Here is a 19,261-nt window from a genome sequence, read left to right on the forward strand (position 1 = left end):
AAAGAATCCAATAGGATAAAAGAGTAGAGGTCTCTAGATAAGAGCAGTGAGAAGAGAATATAACACGAAGAGCAGAAATCACTGAAAAGCGTAGACGTGTTTATTAATAGATGGAATTAAAACAGAAAGAGCAGAGGACTAGAAAATACTCAATTAGAATAAAATACAACAAAATAATAGGCTATTGAAGATTTGGCAAATGCTATATAAATGCTATATGAAAAAAAAGAATAAAACATTGAGTAGAAAAGAGACAGGCGTGAAACAGAAGTGTGAATAGAAAGAAATGAAACTAGAGCGTTTTGTGGAAACAATGGAAATAATGAACATCTTAGATGCACGCAGAATAAAGTTTCGAGGAGTAACACGCATTGCAAACACAGAATATGAAAGAGTAAAACAAGTTCTCACTGTGCTTCGCTGGACATGAAGAAAGATCGGCTGGGTCACGGTTGATTACCTCGACAACTCTGTCATCGTTGTCGACACTGCATTCCAACACAACAAACAACTGCAAAAGAGAGACATCATGAAACACAGGGTGCTAGATCACCTACGCACTGCACACATTTTCTAGCACACATAATTCTGCTTAGAGAGAGCTCTGCTCCTGGATCTGCTGTAGTGATGGGCAGAGCTTACAATGGGCCTCATCATAGCCTTGGCAGTATCGCAGAGGTAATTGCGCCGGGCTACCACCAACGCTATTAGCATTACTGCTACTTGGTCCGGTGCTAGTAGCGCTGGTTCCCGAGTAGTGGTAATGCAGTAATTCCCCATTTTTTGAGGGTCCATAGGACTCTCTAGGGATTTTCGCCCTATTACTGCCGTCGGTATTAGCGCTGGCGGTAATAGCACAGAAAACAATCTCCAGCTTTCTGCCGAAAAACTCAGCATTAGGCAGAGCAGTAAGAGCGTTACCACTGCATTTTTGCCGCTCCGCCCAACCCCGGATGAGGCTGATTCTATCTATATGGAATATGAATAATCCATTGGGAGGAGGTGTTTGCGTGCCTTTTGAGAGTTTCATAATTTATGCAATGAAGCCGTACCTATGTAGCAGTACCACGCACACATTTTTCCTTCAGGTGAGCCTGACTGTATTTAGGACAAAGACCCCGCCACAAAAATCTAAATATTTTAATTACAACAGAATAATAAAGCATGGGGAGCTTTAGTCTTGCACTTATGGCATACGGAATGGGGACATATTACTTAGGGCAGAGTAATAAATGAAGGCGTAAAAACACATCTTAAAGTATTAATGCCTTGCTTTACCACTGGAACATTTTCCTTCCCTTTAAATTCTGCGAAAGGGCACTCATTTGAATGAATGTTTCCACAGTGGTTACCTCCCCTGTCTTGACAGTGCAATTTGTTTTTACGCATGCATGAGATTTTATTGCAAGTGCAAAACGAATGGACGCCGCCCCTATTTTGCACCTGCTGAAACCAGGAGAATTCCGTAGAAATTCTTGTAAATGTTGTTTCCAAAGCATGATTTGTAGGCAGCATTTACTTTTTTTTAACAAAATGGAGAGGTAAATGAGTAAAGGCGATTTCTCATGCTTTCATTCTTCACTTTTAAGCTCTGTTTGTAAATGCTTGACATTGCATGCAGGGCACCCAAGAGCACTTAAGTACTAACCTTTGCATTCCCTTGCACGCAATTAGCCCTTTTTGGGAAACGGGCTACAGTGTGTCTTCAAAGCCTGCTCTCCAGACTTAAACATCTGGGCATATTACACAAAATAGCCACCACAATCTAAAGTTTGCACACGCCCCTCAAAAACATACTTTGCATTTCATTTCAAAGTATGCGGTGTGTTTTCTTGGCTGGTACTCTATATTGGTACGTTCTAGCTAAGAGAGTTGCAGCCTCGCACTGTGAGAGATGGGCGTTAAACGGTGCTTCTGTATAATTGCACTCCATCGTAGATTTTGATCAGGAATAAGGGGTGCCATTTTTGAGTGTGACATCACCCCTTTAGCATAGGGAAATAGAAGTGTCCCACTGACCGCCAGAGGCATAGCCAGGATTGTCTAACATGTGGGGCCTGAAGCTAATGTATTTGGGCCCACCGCAGTGACATTAACGTCTGTAAATGCCACTCAGCAGCGTGCTGTGTGGGCATTTACAGATTTTGGGTGGGCCTTGCCTGCTCAGGCCCTACCCTGTCTATGCCTTTGCTGACCGCTGCAACAGAGTCACCTCCAGGAGGGCATTTCAGGGAGATTGGGGAGCACTGGGAGTCAGGGGAAGCTACCAGCTGTTTGATTCTGCCCATGCCAATGGTACTAGAAGGAACACCAGAGCTTCTCCAGTCTTTCCGCGGGCTCACCATTGTACACCTCACACTCACCACCAGGGAAATGTCTCTGGTGTAGACCGGGAAATAGACATTATGGAAAAATATCTCATGCAACCACACTAAGAGGAGAGTACTGGTGGAGGGAGTAGCCGCAGGAAAATGTGCCTCAGTAGAAGGGTGTAATAAGGAATGATGTGCACACTAAGAATCAGCTGTTTGACTCTGGCGTGACTGGCATGTTCTCTTGTGGAGTGAGACTCTTCCTAGAGAGAACCTCAGCTGCGCAATCTCCACAGGGTGAATGCGCACCAAAGCGTGTGGATAAACAAATGCTGTGGAAGAGAGGAAAGCAGGCAGAGCACAAGCACATTGTGCAAAGTCGTTTTACTTGACAAATGCAGGCAGTGAGACCTTTGGAGTCAGAGCCCAAGACCACTCATCCACCACCATGATACTTACCTAACCTCAAGATGGTAGATAAATGTTTGAACCATTTAGCTGCAATGGGTGGAGCATGAGTTGAATAGAAGTATTTGGTAAAAACAAACACCTGAAAACAATTGGAGAAACGAGACCTCCACCTGACGATGAGGTGGGACCACCATGATGTACCACTTACACAACTTCAGACTAATGGTGAAACAATCCCACCAATTCATACTCCCATTGGAAATGTAAGTGCGCGAGCCAACATATACAGAGATTCTGAACCCACCACGTTGGATTGGATTTCAGACGGCAATCCAGAGAGTTGGTGCTGCAGCAGTGAGAGAAGCAGGATAATCAGATGGCAAGCATGGGCTAGTCCCGAGCCAAAGAGCCTAAACTGTAAAGGAGCTATTACACAGCATGTGGATAAGCAAAATAGGCCACTCTGTGAGCGAGCTACGACATTAAGGATAGAATAGAGCCAAAGGGGTTCTTGGTGTCTTGACCTCAAATCTGGCAAGTGCCATGTACTACTGTGGAGAAGATGATACTGGTGTCTGCAAAGTGACCTGACCTGAAGAAAAGCTTTGACCTTGAGAATCTGAATGGACCTTGCAGTGGGCTCTTGCCAGAAAGAAGAACCTTTGGCTAGAGATTATAATTACAGCAGCCTGACAAAGACCCATATTGAAATGTTCTGTATAAGAGAATTGCTAAGGGGGAGCAAAGTCCTACATAAGGAGACCCATAGGGAAGAGGAGAACACTGCATGTGCTTGCCTCAGTATACATTCATCAGAAGATCACTAGGACAAGAAGAGAGGACAACTGAGCTTTGGTTGTGTGCACTGTATGAGAGGAGTTTGAGACTTGTGGATGACACTGAGGTAGACCTATAGGAGACCAAGGATGCTGGCCACTGCCCCAGTAACCTGACAACCCCAGTTCTTGCTCCCGCTGACACAGCCCTCATGTGTAAAAGATCCAGCTGACCCTGCACACAAGACCTGAGCAAGTTAGAGTGAGTTATGAGGCAGCTCTCAGCCTGTCAAACAACATACTAAGGAAGGTGACGTGGGTAAACGGTGGCACTCAATTTTCAAGGAGCCCTTTCTCAGAACATAATGGTCTTGCCTCCCATAACAATGGCTGGATTATCCAAACTACTTCCTACACTCATCTTCCAAGTCAGAGATGTGTGTTGCACATGGAGTACAAGGTATATATGGGAGAGAGAGTTGTAATAATAGGAAGGTACTCTATATATTTAAGGAAAGTTTATTTTCAGATAAGTGACCCCAGCTGTGATGAACACGTCTGGCCACCAACTTCCAACTGTCGTTAGTGCACGTGATGACATTCCACAAAGAATTGAATGTCACCCGCGGAGGGTTAAGATACATTGTATGCTTCTCCATGTACATGCATACACTTGCTATCACACATGGTACTACATTAGTAAGATCCGAACAACAAGATATATGAAAACAAGTTTTCTGCTGTACATTCCAAACATTATTATCATTTACCTATGCCCGGCACGTCACACTTTCCTGAACAGCCTTTTTGTTTCTGGCACACTCTCCTCTGAGTTACCCTCCTGCCTGTATACATTCTCCAACATGTCCATTTATCAAACTATGCTCACCTCCTCCCGCTCCTCGTGTTTGTTCTAGCCGCCCAGTTACCACACCAACATTTTTGCACCATTAGTCATCCACATACCCATCCACATTGTTCCTCACTACGTCAGTGGCATGTTTGGCAACTTCCTCATTACTCATAATTTCCACCCAATCTTTACTCCATTTCGTTCCATCAATGGTCATGATGTGTCTCCTCCCCACTTCGTTCATACCAATGGGATCATAATGTTGCAGACAGCATTTTGGTACTCACTCCCACAATATCCACCACTCCTACCACTCTCACTGATTTTCCCATATACTTTGTTAAGGGACTTCAATTCAGCACTCCAACTAAGTCAATGCCTGGTCTGGGATGCCCAAGGGAAGCCCTTATTTATATATTTTTATGACAAGTTATAATCTGGATGATAAACCCTTTTATAACGCCCCTCTCTTTGAATCCCCCTGACCTCACTGAGCCAAGAAGTAGGTTTGTTTTGCAAATTAAAAGATTTATTTGAAAATTAAACAATATAGATATATATCATATTTTTATAATAAATTAATTAATATTTGATAACACACTTATGAAGATAATGTTGATCAACAATGGATCCTAGCACACTTTTTTTGATCAGTTAGGAGTTGGTACCGAAAGGATAAAATAGCTGAGAATGCGTTATGGTTTCAAGGAAGAGTAATGGTGGAAAGGAATGCAGTACAGAAATAAACTGATATGGTTTCAACAAGAGATAATGTAATCACTTTTCCCCTTTGTGGCAATTCACTCCCCCCTATGCAATATAAAGAGATGGAAGAAAGCACACAGTTTTCAGGATACAATCACAATACAATATGCGAATTTCAGTTCCCCCCTAGCAAGCTTAGAACACAGGGATGATTGTAAAACACAGGCAAAATACTTAAATGTGATTTGCAAAGAAGTGAAACTATGCTAAAAATGATTTTAATTCCCCATAGGCGATTCAGGGTAGGTGGCAGCTACTTTGAATTAGTTCAGGTCAAAACTATCAGTGATTCATGAGGGATTATTAGGTTGAAACGGATTTCAGCAATGCAAAGCAAAAGACCGCGATTTTTGACAGGGGGTGAAATGAGCTATTTGCAATTCGCGGCACGTTTTCCGAGTGCGTCGAGCGCGATTACAGACAAACAATCAGGAGCAGAAAGTTTAGGGCTTGTTGGAAAGCTGAGGATCTTAGCTTTAAAATGAAAGTTAAATCTCGTTCCTAGCACATGCGGTTCTAAAGATACGGACAATTTTGTGGAGGTAGATTTTCAGAAATGAAATAATGATTCAGAATGACAAAATGACACTTTTACAGGTTTAAAATCGGAGAATGGACACACGATTCTATGATGCAGTTCTGGACAGGTTAAAATGGTTTGAATCAGATTATTTTAGACTAAGAGATTGGTTCTGGCACAGTTTTCAGGATACTCACTCCTAGTCTTGGAAGGAATGGGCCTCCATCACCGATCTGATCAACAGGTTTAGCTGCGGTTCTCTCGCCACGGACGGTCTCTGGTACCGGTTCTGCTCACAGCGATCTGGGTCAGCTCTGCTCTGCTGGTCTGGATCTCTGGTTCTGGCAAAGGTTCTTGGCACTGCACAGCCGTCTGGTCTCTGGTTCTCTCTGGATACAGCAGTGCTTTCTGTGTTCTGGCACAGGGTTCTAGCCAGAATCAAACAGCACAGCCGGCTGTTGAATAGTTTGGTAAGGTTGCTGGATTCTGAGGCCAGCTGAGAAGGATTCAGCTTTTGGACTAGGCCTCTCCGCTGCAAGTTCTAAAATCTGGAGTCTGGTTTTCTAAGTTCTGGTTCTGGTGTCTTCTGGATATTGTCTGGTCCGACAAAATGCTTCGCAAGAAATCAGTTTGAAGTGGAAAGTGAATGTCCCTACCTGGGTCTGAGTGGCTCCTTTTATGTCTTTAGAAAATGGGTGTGTGCGTGGGCATAACTAAGCCTGCCCCTCACAACTTATCATTGGCCAAGCTCTCCTCTCTCCCTTGATTAGGGGAAGGAAATGGAGTGTCATCGTGATGAGGTATGTTTATGGGTCAGAGGATCCTCCCCTTGTCAATTTGCACACAAATCTATTTTTGATCCAAATACATATTTATCTATGTACAATTTTTCTAATATTATATGTCCAGTTAACATATTTTCTGTAGCACCAAATCATCCGATCTCTGTCTTTGTAAGATGTTGTGTCCATGTCACAACTCAGGGATAGTTTTCTGGTCGTTGCAGATAATACATCCCCACTCTTTTGGGGAAGTTACCTTCACTCAAGGAATATGAAATCTTTATGGTGATGTGCCAAAGACTTCCCTCCCAAGAGCTCAGCCTACAGGGATCAATACACCTGGCAGGCCGGGGGCTTGAGTGAGAAGGCAGGAGCAGAGTCGTCAGAGCTAGAGGGACAAAGAACAAAACAATTGTTCAGGAAATGCAGCCAAGTAGTGCCGGAAAACAAACAGCCAACACCGCCCACAATTACCGAATCTTACCTGCTCCGTAGAAACAATATACCAGTAACCTACTAGTATCGAAATGCAGAGACAAGGAGGATGTATGGTGAAGGGAAGGTGTGCCAGTATCCTAGGAACACAACGGTGAAAGCAGCAAAGCGTCCAAAAGGTGTTCAAAGCAATCCGGAGTTTAAGCAGCAGAGCGTCCCAAAAAGTGTTCAAAGCAATCCAGAGTTTAAGCAGCAGAGCGTCCCAAAAAGTGTTCAAAGCAATCCTGAGTTTAAGCAGCAGAGCGTCCCAAAAAGTGTTCAAAGCAATCCAGAGTTTAAGCAGCAAAGTGTTCCAAAAGATGTTCACAGTAACAGGAGCGGACAAGGAAAAGAAATGAAATGACCAGGGAAGTGAGCGTTCACCTCACGCTAGTTCCCTTACGGAAATGTTCGGGTTATCAGGCCAACTTGGCAGGTCTTTTAGGACACAAACGAATATAATGACCTGACTGGCCACAATAGAAACACAGGTTATTCACCGCCCGTCTTTCTCGTTCAGTTTTTGATAACGGACCCCTGATGGCCCTATTTGCATGGGTTCGGCCTCGCCGTGGGAAACAGAAGTAGTTCCATCTGGTCGGGAAGAGGCGCGAATATCGGGGTACCGACGTTCGCCACGCCTTTGCCGAAGCCGAGCATCGACTTGCAGGACTAGGTCGAGCAATTCGGGAAAACCAGGCGGAAGGGCGGGTACCACTGATAGGGCGTCTTTTAGGTCATCCGACAAACCTTTATAGAAAACAGCTGCTTTCTTCTGTTCTGGCCACGTGGTCTCAGCCGCTAATTGGTTGAAACGAGCCAGGTAAGTCAAAAGATCTGTCTTGCCTTGACTAATAGCCAAGAACTCCAAATCCGAAGTTTGTGCTTTGTAACGCATATCAAAAACGCTATTCATGGCTTGGATTAACCTATCAAAGTCATATAGAGCCGGATCATTAGCTTCCAGCAAAGGATTAGCCCATGCTGCAGCAGTGGCACCTAAATGGGAGAGAACGAAGGCCGCCTTAGTGGTAGCGTCTGGAAACGCCCAGGGACGACAAAGAAAGTGAAGGCGACATTGGTTCACAAAAGTCCGATACGCCTTGGGATCCCCCAAAAAGCGTTCGGGTGGGGCCAAAGGAAAGGGCCCAGGAAGGACAACTGGAGCTGGAGCCGGAAGAGGTACAGGAGGAGGTGCCGCCGCAGCGGCATCACCAAATTCCTCATCATGGGGTAATGGCTGCACGAAGCTCTGTAATACATCCATGCGTTGATGTAAGGTCACATGTGCGGATGCCATATCGGTACGTAAGGCAGAAAAAGCCTGCATGAGAGCTGCCATCGGATCTGATGCAGACTTCATAACCAATAGGCGTTTTTGTAAGGCTCCTAAATCTGTCACAACTCAGGGATAGTTTTCTGGTCGTTGCAGATAATGCGTCCCCACTCTTTTGGGGAAGTTACCTTCACTCAAGGAATATGAAATCTTTATGGTGATGTGCCAAAGACTTCCCTCCCAAGAGCTCAGCCTACAGGGATCCATACACCTGGCAGGCCGGGGGCTTGAGTGAAAAGGCAGGAGCAGAATCGTCAGAGCTAGAGGGACAAAGTACAAAACAATTGTTCAGGAAATGCAGCCAAGTAGTGCCGGAAAACAAACAGCCAACACCGCCCACAATTACCCACTCTTACCTGCTCCGTAGAAACAATATACCAGTAACCTACTAGTATCGAAATGCAGAGACAAGGAGGATGTATGGTGAAGGGAAGGTGTGCCAGTATCCTAGGAACACCACAGTGAAAGCAGCAAAGCGTCCAAAAGGTGTTCAAAGCAATCCGGAGTTTAAGCAGCAGAGCATCCCAAAAAGTGTTCAAAGCAATCCAGAGTTTAAGCAGCAGAGCGTCCCAAAAAGTGTTCAAAGCAATCCAGAGTTTAAGCAGCAAAGTGTTCCAAAAGATGTTCAAAGTAACAGGAGCGGACAAGGAAAAGAAATGAAATGACCAGGGAAGCGAGCGTTCACTTCACGCTAGTTCGCTTACGGAAATGTTCGGGTTATCAGGTCACCAAGACTTAAGGATTCCGAAAAGGGAGGTCAATAATGAGTAAGCCGGGTTCATATAATCCAAGGGGGACAATCGAGGGAGGCAGACGTCGGGAGGCAGACAAGGACAAGGCAGAGACAACAACTTGATTCGAGCGCTGGGTAGTCAAGGATTAAACAGGAGTCCGGGAACAGTAGCTCGTAACTAACAACAGTTTAGGAGCACCCGATCTCCGAATAGCCGGCATTTAAATACGGTCCACAATGAGGGAAACACAACAACGTAGTGCACGTGTCATGTGACTACAAGTAGCGGGAGTTGTGGGAATTGTAGTCTCAAAGGGTTCTACATGTCGGGTAGCGCTCGGACAAACGCCATGGTAGTCTCCAATTTAACCGGGATGTTAACCGGGATGTGACAGTCCACTTCTGACAGGATTCTCCCCTTTTAATCAAGAACACAACCTCTAAACCTTTCCAGAATTTACACACACATGCGCAAGGAGTATGGGCATCAGATGATAAAGTGTCAGATTTTTAACATACAGCCATTTGGAGTAAGACTTTATTTTCCGCTACTACCCCCCAGAACATACCACCAAGTCCTAACACCTCTTAAAATGTGCACAGAAAAATCACAAGAATAAATGATATTATTATATAATTTTGACAATTTCGTACTATGAATTATCCATCTTTTTAAAATTATGCTCTGGCCCAGATGGATGTGGTTTAGGTTTCAAAGCACATGGGGGGATTTCTGTCTGTCCCCGCCTCCAGCTCAGGTGGCTCCCAGAAGCACTGCTCCTCCCAGTTTCTTCCAAGAGGACGACCCCCCCTAATTTAACATTTGCCCGAGCCAAGGAAAGCTCATTGTTCTGTTTCCTGCAGCCCCAGGCACCCCACCCCTAATTCAATCAGAGAGGTTTGTTCTCCTTTTGGTGGTGCAGCAGAAGGGAGGCCAGGCCTGGGAATGCAGTTGCTGGGCAAGTTTCCACTCCTGTCGGGGGTAGTTGTGAGGCAGAATTCAATCTCTTTAAGCCAGGCTTCTGCTAAATGTCACTTTTGTTCCCAGTTTTTCTTCATTCAAATAAAACTTACAATTTTTATACATGCAGCTAGAACGCTTATTCTAAGTTCAAAACTATGACATGTAAACAGTTGCAACCTATGTGACACTCAAAAAGTAGGTGACTCATTTATGTTAAACATTTCGATTTTAGTGGTTTTAAGTCCAATTTCACTTAAGCTGCTGACATCCACCGCTCAGCCAGTTGTGTTATGAACATTATTTTACGCTCTTCATCTTTCCAGATTTTGTATGCACACAAGACTACATTCTGCCAAATGTCTGCTAGTGTTCAGTGAGATTTTTGAAAATCTTGCAATGTTTCAAATTGGCATTTTTAGCTTGCATTTCAGAGAAACAAAGGTGATTTCAAGGCGCTTTTTTGAGCTAACAGGCACTGCTGTTTTTCCTTTGGCACCATGTTTCACTCATGGCGCTTCTGGCACATCACGCTCGCACTGGTGGGTGGCAGGTTAGGCGACCATTTTGGTGTGCGTAAAACTGCGTGGTTTTCCTGGATTCTGGCGCAAATGTGGGCTTTTCGCCATCTTGGATTTTCTAAGCCCACAGCACCAAATGTTGTAGCATAATAGTTCAAACGTGGGTCAAGACACCCAACAACTTCCATCCCTCCCAGACACCAAACTTCTCACCACTAAGGTCTGTTTTGTCTCTTTTTCCCATCGACCCTCTTCCAGCCATCCAATGCGGGTATACCCTTGATCAAATTATTATTATTTTTTCAAATGATGCCATACCCATAGTAATATGGGTTGTATCCCTGTATGCTGCCATCATTTCACAAACTTTCACCCACCAATCCATAACATCTATATACGCCAATTGTATGGCATCTTTAATTATTCCATTTATATGTTCTACCAATCCATTCACTCTCAGATTGTAAAATGCAGTCCCGTGGTTTCCAATACCATGCTCCCCACTATCTGACACTGTAACCTTGCAATATCCTTCCCTCCCAAATAACTCTTCCATAAATTCTATTACCGTACTGGTTGTTATGTTTTCCACAAACTCCATCTTGAACCAGCTTGGACGTGTAGTCCACTTACACAATAGCAAACCTGTTCTCTTGGCCTAACATCCTCATAGGGCCCATAAAGTCTATTGCTACCTGCTCCCATACACAATTCGGTATTTCAACCTTACCCACTTCCTGTTTTTGTATTTTCAACTATTTGTCACTCATTCCACGTGTGACTGAAGCTCCCATTTCCTCCTCCACAATTTTATCCATCCCTGGCTACCGAATTTTGCTCTTAGTCTATGTATAGTCAAATCCTTTCCCATGTGGCCATTATGTGCAAACCTTATTAGGGTTTTTCTCAATACAGCCAGAGGTATCAATCTTTCTCCTCTCGCCACTCCCAATTCTGAACTGCTTTATTCCTCCCTCACCTTATAATACAGTGATTCGTTTGTTCGCCTCCTCTGATTTCCACCCTGGCTTTTTGTAACCCATAGCACTTGCTATCTTTAGGTCTGCCTCAATATCCGCCAACCCATTGACCAATCTATTATCTCAGATACTGTCACCTCGAGTTGTGCAAGCCATTTCTCACTTGCATCATCTTCCATTACGATTCCTCTACTTGGTGACGTGGGCAAACAATCTGCTACAGGATTGCAATATGTTTCACTTTAAAATTATACTCTTGGATTCCAAGATGATGCCCCCAGGAGAGTGAGGACGTAAGAACAGAGCTCTGTCCTAGAGCCGCAAGTTTAATGCACCCTGTGATATCATTTCATATTAACTCCGCTTGATTCCAGGAGCGGAATGGTAGCGGAGCAGGAATATTCAGTGGCGAGTGCTGGAGCATGGTCTTAGGCACTGCAACGGGCAGGGACTGAGGTGGAGAGCAGCCGAGCACCAGCATCATATGATCCGGCTGGGGTTTTGCAGAGAGGGTGCTCTAGTTACTCCATGGTCCGCACCGGTCTGCTGAAGTGAGTACTGGTGTCTATCATCTACTGGCATTGTTCCAGTAAGCTGGTGAGCCGCCTGCACATAAGCAAAAAGAGTCTGGTGAGAAATGGTAGAGGCTCAGAGGCACTGGTTGAACTGCTACAACCCGCTGACAAGGGAAGGTGCGAGATAGAGGGGAATCAGCATATCCGGATTGACTCGCGGTAGTGCCTGCGGCTCTGAATTTGCATCAGCGCTCCCCCGCCCCTTTTATGTGCTGGATGAATAATCACACTTCCACATAGCTGGAACTGGACGGCTTATGAAGAACTTGCCTGCACAACGGTGGTTCTAGCTGTGTTTTTGAATATCCAACAGCCTCTGCAACTGGCACAAGGGGAGTTGGTGAGGTCACTGTACAGGGAGTGTACTGAGGTCTAAAGGAACTGTTCACCGCTTTCAGCCCCCTGCGACATTGGTAAGCACTGGAGTGCTTATGTCCATGGAACCAGCAGCCAGTGTATGTGTAATCCCAGCCGAATAGTGGGGTTGCTGGAGGCGGAAAGTCTAAGAGCCCATAGCCTGTGAGATCTGGATGGCAATTCACCTGAAAGTGAGTACATCTATTGCCTTGTGGAGGGCTGGGAGGTGGTGCCCTGAAGAAAACTGCGGCTATTTGGTTTTGTGTACCGGCACCAGCACTTTGTAGAATCCAGGGGGTTAGTGGTGCAGTGAAAGATAAATGACCTCTGCCTTAATGCCAGTAAGACTGAGATTCTACTCATCGGCACACCCACTCCCTCCTTCCCTTCAGCTCTCTGGCCAGCCTCTCTTGGCCCGCTTCCTGCTCCTACCTGAAAGGCAAAAAACCTTGGGGTCATCTTCGACTCCACACTCTCCTTCTCTCCTCATATATCTGACGTCTCTAAGAAGTCACACTACCAGTTGCACCTCCTCAGAGGTATTCTTGCCTTCCTCCCCTTCCCCCAGAAGCTCACTGTCTCCCCAGCCCTGGTTCTCTCGAAGCTGGACTACTGTAACAGCCTCTATCTTAATCTGCCTGCCTCCACTCTCCGCCCTCTACAACTCATCCAGAACAGGACTACGAGACTTGTCCTTGGCCTCAAGCCCAGGGACCGTATCTCTCCAGGACTGAAATCTCTACACTGGCTCCCAGTGGCTGCGAGGATTAAGTTCAAAACCCTCTGCATTGTCCACAAGGCCTTCTGGGGCCTGGGGCCTAAATACCTTCAACTCTCTCTTCCTAAATATCTTCCTTCCCAAGCCCTTCGCTCATCTGTCTCCAACTCCCTCAGGGTCAGCCGCTTCTCGAAGTAACGAGCTGGGGGTAGATCTCTCTCTGCGACAGGAGAACCATCTCCGGTTCCGGAAGCACCTGAAAACCTTCCTCTTTGCTTCTGCTTTCTCTCTCCCTCTCCCCTGCTAAATTCTTCACTGAAACTGCACTGAACCTGCACCTGGGCCACTCTCACCGAACTCGGTCCTTGGCCCAGCCACTCTCCACTTGCACTGCCTCCCTGGCAACCCCTTCACTGCGGGACTGTCTCTGTATCCCTACAGCCCCCCCCTTCCCAGCACTTGTCTGCACTTACCTTGCACTTGCCACCAGCTGGCCCTATTTATTTATTTTTAATTCTACTTACCCTGTACTGCACTTCCCCCCCTCCCCTTCCTTTCCCCTACCCCTGCACTTGCGCGATCTAAATGACACCTGGCCTAGTAGGATTGTTGTCTGTCTTCCCCTTGTTCCCCCCTCCTTGCCTCGTCGCGCCTTGAAACACTTGTGTATAGGTGCGTTACAAATGACATATCATATCAAAACTTCCCAGATGCCCTAGGCTAAGGATAAAGACACCCCTGACTGCTCCAAATCTGAACCCCCACATCCCCTGAAGGCCACATCGAATGCTGTTGGAAGCAGAATACCTTGGTAGGCATCAGTCCACACTTTGGGGATCGACAGGCAGAGGACTCGCCGGCTGCACAAGAGGTACGAATGGCGCTCAGCAAAGAAGATCTTGTCCAATGCCTTCAGGACCTCCAGGACAAAATAACAGTAACATTTCAAGTTCAACTCACCTCAATAAAATATGAGCTGAAACATTCATTGAAAGAGGTAAGGGAGGAGATTACGAACTTAGGTGAACGTGTCGACACAAATGACCGTGCCCTCTCAGAAATGACTGAAGATGTGAAGCAGAACAGCTTCAGCATAACACGAGAATTATTTAGACCCTAGAGATTAAGGTTGAAGACTTGTAAAACAGATCTAGGAGATCTAATATTCGTATTAAAGGACTACAAGAAAGTGTACCATATCACGATTTGAGAGACACAGTCCAGCACTATTTTGGGGACTTACTTATAGATATGTCGCCTAAGGATATTGGCATAGACAGAATTCAACGGGTGGGTCCCAAGAGGTTGAGAGTCAGGGGCACGGCCTAGGGATGTCTTACTGGCTCTGTCTTAGTATGTTCAGAAAGAAAACATATTGAGTGCGGCTAAGGCGCAAGGGAACATTACTATCAATGGAACTGAAGTTTTTTCAGGCTTTTGTTATGTCAGCACTGCATCAGCGAACAGCAATGGGGCCAGTGGTTCAAGTACTCAATCAAAGAACGATACAGTATAAATTGACTTTTCCATTTGGGATGCTTTTCACTCTGAATGGGAGACAACCTGTGAAGAGGGATGAACTATATTGCAGCTTGAGGAAGGTGGAGAGAACTCTGGACCCCCCCCAGCATCCTCCTCCAAAAGACAGGTGTGTATGGGAATGGTCGAGTGTCACAGAAAGTTTGAGGCGGAGGGGTTGGTCATGGGAGCCTGTGAGGCTTGTATTAAAAATGGTAGTTAAACAGTCAATATGCCCTAGTAGATACTGGGATAGCATGTGTGAACTATCATGAAATGGATGGGATAAATGCTGCCAATGTGGTCAGGGGTATTCCCTTGTAATCAAGTGGAGGTGTGGGGGCTTGCACATCGGGTGTACAAGTCTACATTTCCAATCATGAGGCCCAGGAAGATATGAAGGAGGTCATAGGTCTATTGGAATCCAGATGGAGGCATTAGAACATCTCCCACAGTTCAGTTCTCAGGTTGGTTTGTTGAATCCCTGCCATTGGATTAGTTCCCACGGTCATCATAGGATCTTTGGTCCAAGCCTGGGTGGGGTGTTATCGTTTGGGATGGGTGGGGTTGCTGTGGGTGTGGGCTGTTGGTAGTTGGGGGGACCAAGGTGGAGCAGGATGAGTGTGGCGTGGCTTAAGGGAGCTAGGGGTGAAGGCAACAGATATGGGATAGAGGAGAGAGATTTTGGAAATAAGGTGTTATCATGCGAGTTTGTAACTATCATTGGCCCCATACAAGCTTTTAACCTACAATGTTAGGCGGATAAATACCCCCATTAAAAGAAAGAAGCTTGAAGAATATATAAAAAGGGAAAAGGTGGATATTCTACTTTTTCAAGAAAAAAAGAGAAATCCATAGTACAGCTTCAACAATATTCGTGTATCTACCTGGCCAATTCACTTGATAAGACAGTTGGGGTGCGTATTGCTTTTAGAAATACTATGAATGTATAGGTAATCCATTCCCAAGTTGATCCGGCAGGCCGTTATCTATTTCTTCGAGTAATGATTGAGCAACACCGATTCACAATTGCCACGGGATATGCACCCAATGTTGGCCAAGACAGATTTCTCTGGGGTGTGGCCGCTATGCTAGAGTCATTTGCTGAAAGCAACATGATTTTAACTGTGGGTTTTAATTGGCCTGGGTCCCACAGGCTGAAAGGAGTCCAGGAATTCAGAGAGGGCTACTGGTTCCCTCCACAGGCTTGCACACTAAGTTTAAGTCATTAGTCCTTGAGGATGTATGGCAAACTAAAAAGAGCGAGGAACACGGATACACCTACTTTTCCGGTCAATGTCGAGAAGCGATATATTTGGGTTTCAGCCTGATTGATTGGACAGGTGAAGGATGTTACTTTAGGCTCCATCTCGCTCTTGAAGCATGCCCCTTCATCAGCAGAGTTGGGCATTCCTAGGATGTGACATGGGCTATGGCAATGAGGGTTCCCGAGTGAACTATTGAAAGATCAAATGCTGGCTGGGACAATTAAAGACAAAATAACTCTGTATTTTGATGAAAAGAATAATTCACTGTTTTGAGGCGCATTCAAAGTCGTTATTAGGATGGAAATAATAGCATTAAAGGCTCAGTGGGAAAATCAGTGGGAGCAATTAGAAAAGGATCTGGAGGCACAACTGAGCAAGGTAATGCAAAATTACAGGACTCCCTCCATTAGACTATCTATTAATGGCCACCTGTCAGGGCGTATTCTGCTTCTATGTGGAACGAAGCATGGATGTCCTCTAACCCTGCTACATTTTGCTATTTACCCGGAACCACTTCTATCTAAAATTCAGCTAACAGATGACAGATGCCATCGAGGGAATTTAGTTTGGTAGCGATAGCAGCTTTTGCTGATGACATGCTACTGACATTGATGGAGGCAGACGGCTAGTATCTGGCCTAAAGATAAACATGCAGAAATCTGAAATACTTAACCTAAATCTCTGATGGGAACATAAAGATTATATTCAATGGCATACCCCACATCAGTGAGCCAAAAGGGTAGTTAAATATTTGGGGGTTACTCTATCTACACCTCTCGATAGGATGCATGAAGAAAACTACCTGGGGTTGTTACGGAAAGTCAAGGCGGACCTGTCGAAGTGAAACCCTCTCGCTATCTCTTGGTTAGAGCTTCTAGCAACGATGAAGATGGTGATTCTTCCCAGAATCTTGAATTATTTTCAGACTTTTCCCATACAACTCCCTAAGACATTTGTTACTTCACTGAATAGAATCATACCAGCATTTCTTTGGCAGAAAAAACATCCAGGAATAGTGATTTAAGACATTGATGGTGCCAAGAGAAAGAGGTGGTCTGGGGCTACCCAATTTTGGAAAATATTATGAAGCTGCACAATTGAGAATAATTAGGGAGTGAATATTAGGTCCAAGCCACCAGTAAATATGGATAGAGCAGCAGTGGGAACAAACTTGGAAAGTGTCCTCTGGCTGTACAGACCAGATAGATCTCCAAACGCTTGCATAAGCCGCATCATTTCAGTAGTACTGGATATTTGGTATGGGTTGTTGGCAAAAGGTAATTATCCTCAAAACCCTCCCCCTTCACTCCTTTATTTAGAAATCTCCAATTTTACCCAGGAGACAAGGGTGGTGCTTTTGAGCAATGGCAGAAGGCCAGTTGTTTGAAAATAAGCGACATGTTGCAGGGAACAGACATAAACACATATGACACTTGCAAGAGTCAAATAGGGCTAAAATATGGGGATAGGATGAGATACTTTGAGTTAAGGCACTGGCTGTCCAAGAGAACGAGAAAGAAGGCCACCTGCTGGGACTTGACTCATTTGAAAAGGTTTGTTACTACACACTGTGGTTCAAAAAAAGTGGTTTTGTTGCTATATAAACTTCTAGTAGATTCTAAGCCACAGCATATTTGGTCGTATATGAAAAAATGGGAAACCACACTGGCTGCTGAGAATTCAAGAGTTCATTGGGAATACATATGGAGGAATGCGCCCAATACAACTTAGAGAATCCTGGTATAAGATTATTATGCAGTGGCACTACACTCCGGAAACATTGCATAACATGTATCATAATGCTATGTCAGACTGTTGTAGAGGAAGCAAGAGAACAGGGGACTGGGCGCATATACGGTGGGATAGCCCTGAAATACAGTCTTTCTAGTCAGTGATAATTTCGCAGATGAGAGAGGTTTCTAGATTGAATCAGGGAGTGGGAAAACAGGAATGGATGTGTGGCCTAGGAGATGCAGATACAATTTGTCAACTAAATCCCAGAGAAAAACATTTATGGTACTATTGATTGTGGCATGGCTGGTACTAGCCCAGAGATGGAAGCAAAAATAACCCCCTCAAAGGTGGACTGGCTTCAGAAAATCTGGAAAATACTGGCTATTGAGTGGACTACATACAAAATTCAAGGAGAGTATAGCGTTCAAACAGAACTGGGGAATGGTATTGTCTTATCTACGAAATGACTTTAAAAAAAGCAATAGTACCCGCATAATTTGCAAATATTGGAGTTTCTGTAAGGCTATTCAGGGGAGGTTAAATGTGTATTGGTGAAATGTTGGCTACGCTCATTGCTGCTGTCTCATGGGTGGAAGGGGAGAAAGGGAGGGGAGGGTTGTTTGTGTATGTCATAATATAACTGTCATTAAAAATAATTGAAAAAAATAAAATTACACTCTTCCATTGCTGCCAATCACCTGGCTGTCCTCGGAGTTGTCAACCCTGATCCTCTCATGGTGAATAAATGCATCAATGGTTTGTGCTCACTAATACTGTACGGTATCCTCCCCCCCCCCATACAAATGCTTTAAAATGTTTTGAAGCCCCATAGCAAGCCTGTACATCCTTTTCTAGAATATGTTGCCTCCAATTTCGATAAAGCCCTTGATGCAAATGCTATGGGCACTTGTGTGCCTTCTCTAAGCTGGCGCCTAACCCTTGTATACAGGCATCCATCCTTACAATAGTCTTAGCTGCAGGGTCAAACCGGTACAGCAAAGGGATGTTTGCCATTTTCTCCTTCATGCACTTGAACATATTCTCTTACCCCTCCCCCCCGACCCCCACACAAATTTGCTCTTTACTTTTAACAGCTCCTGCAAGATTGAACTCTTGGCTTCGCAATGACCCACAAATTGTGCGTAATACTCAATGAGCCCAAGGGGTGATCTTAACTCATCCCCGTTCTCAGGAGATTTTACTTTCTGTATTGCCTCTCCCATATCTCAGGGCGTGCTTTAAGCCCTTCCTTCATCAACACATGCCCTAAATAGTAATCATGTTCTACCTTGAATTGACATTGTTGTCTTTTCACTGTCAAACCTGTCCCATCTAGTCTGCGTAGGACTTCTATATATTCTCTCATCATGTTCCTCCCCACTCTTTGCCCCCACAAGGATGTCATCTTGGAAGCATTTCGCAACAAGTACATCTCTCAACAACACTGCGGATGCCACCCAAAACCGCATTCTTTTGTATTGGTACGCACCCATAGGAGTGATGAAAGCTTTCAAGCCTTGTGATGCCAGATGCAAACCTACCTAATGATATGCTGATGACAAGTCCAAAGTGCCATACCAACATCTCATCTTAGTGCACACCTGTGTCCAATGTAGAATCTTCAAATGTAATGCACAAAGTGCTATACCATCATGCATCAGCCATGG

General features: G+C 44.9%; 1 protein-coding gene across 3 annotated transcripts in view; it reads right to left on the reverse strand.

The window, feature by feature from the left end:
* EGF (epidermal growth factor) overlaps positions 1-19,261 on the reverse strand; it is a 775,649-nt gene that overhangs the window by 9,649 nt on the left and 746,739 nt on the right. For all 3 annotated transcript variants that reach the window (XM_069630734.1, XM_069630733.1, XM_069630732.1), the window contains one exon: positions 412-511. In XM_069630734.1, the coding sequence (XP_069486835.1) occupies positions 412-511 (100 nt within the window). The remainder of the gene's footprint in view (positions 1-411; positions 512-19,261) is intronic.

The sequence above is a fragment of the Ambystoma mexicanum genome, chromosome 6q, assembly GCF_040938575.1.
Source record: "Ambystoma mexicanum isolate Mex_15411 chromosome 6q, UKY_AmexF1_1, whole genome shotgun sequence".
Taxonomy (NCBI): domain Eukaryota; kingdom Metazoa; phylum Chordata; class Amphibia; order Caudata; family Ambystomatidae; genus Ambystoma; species Ambystoma mexicanum.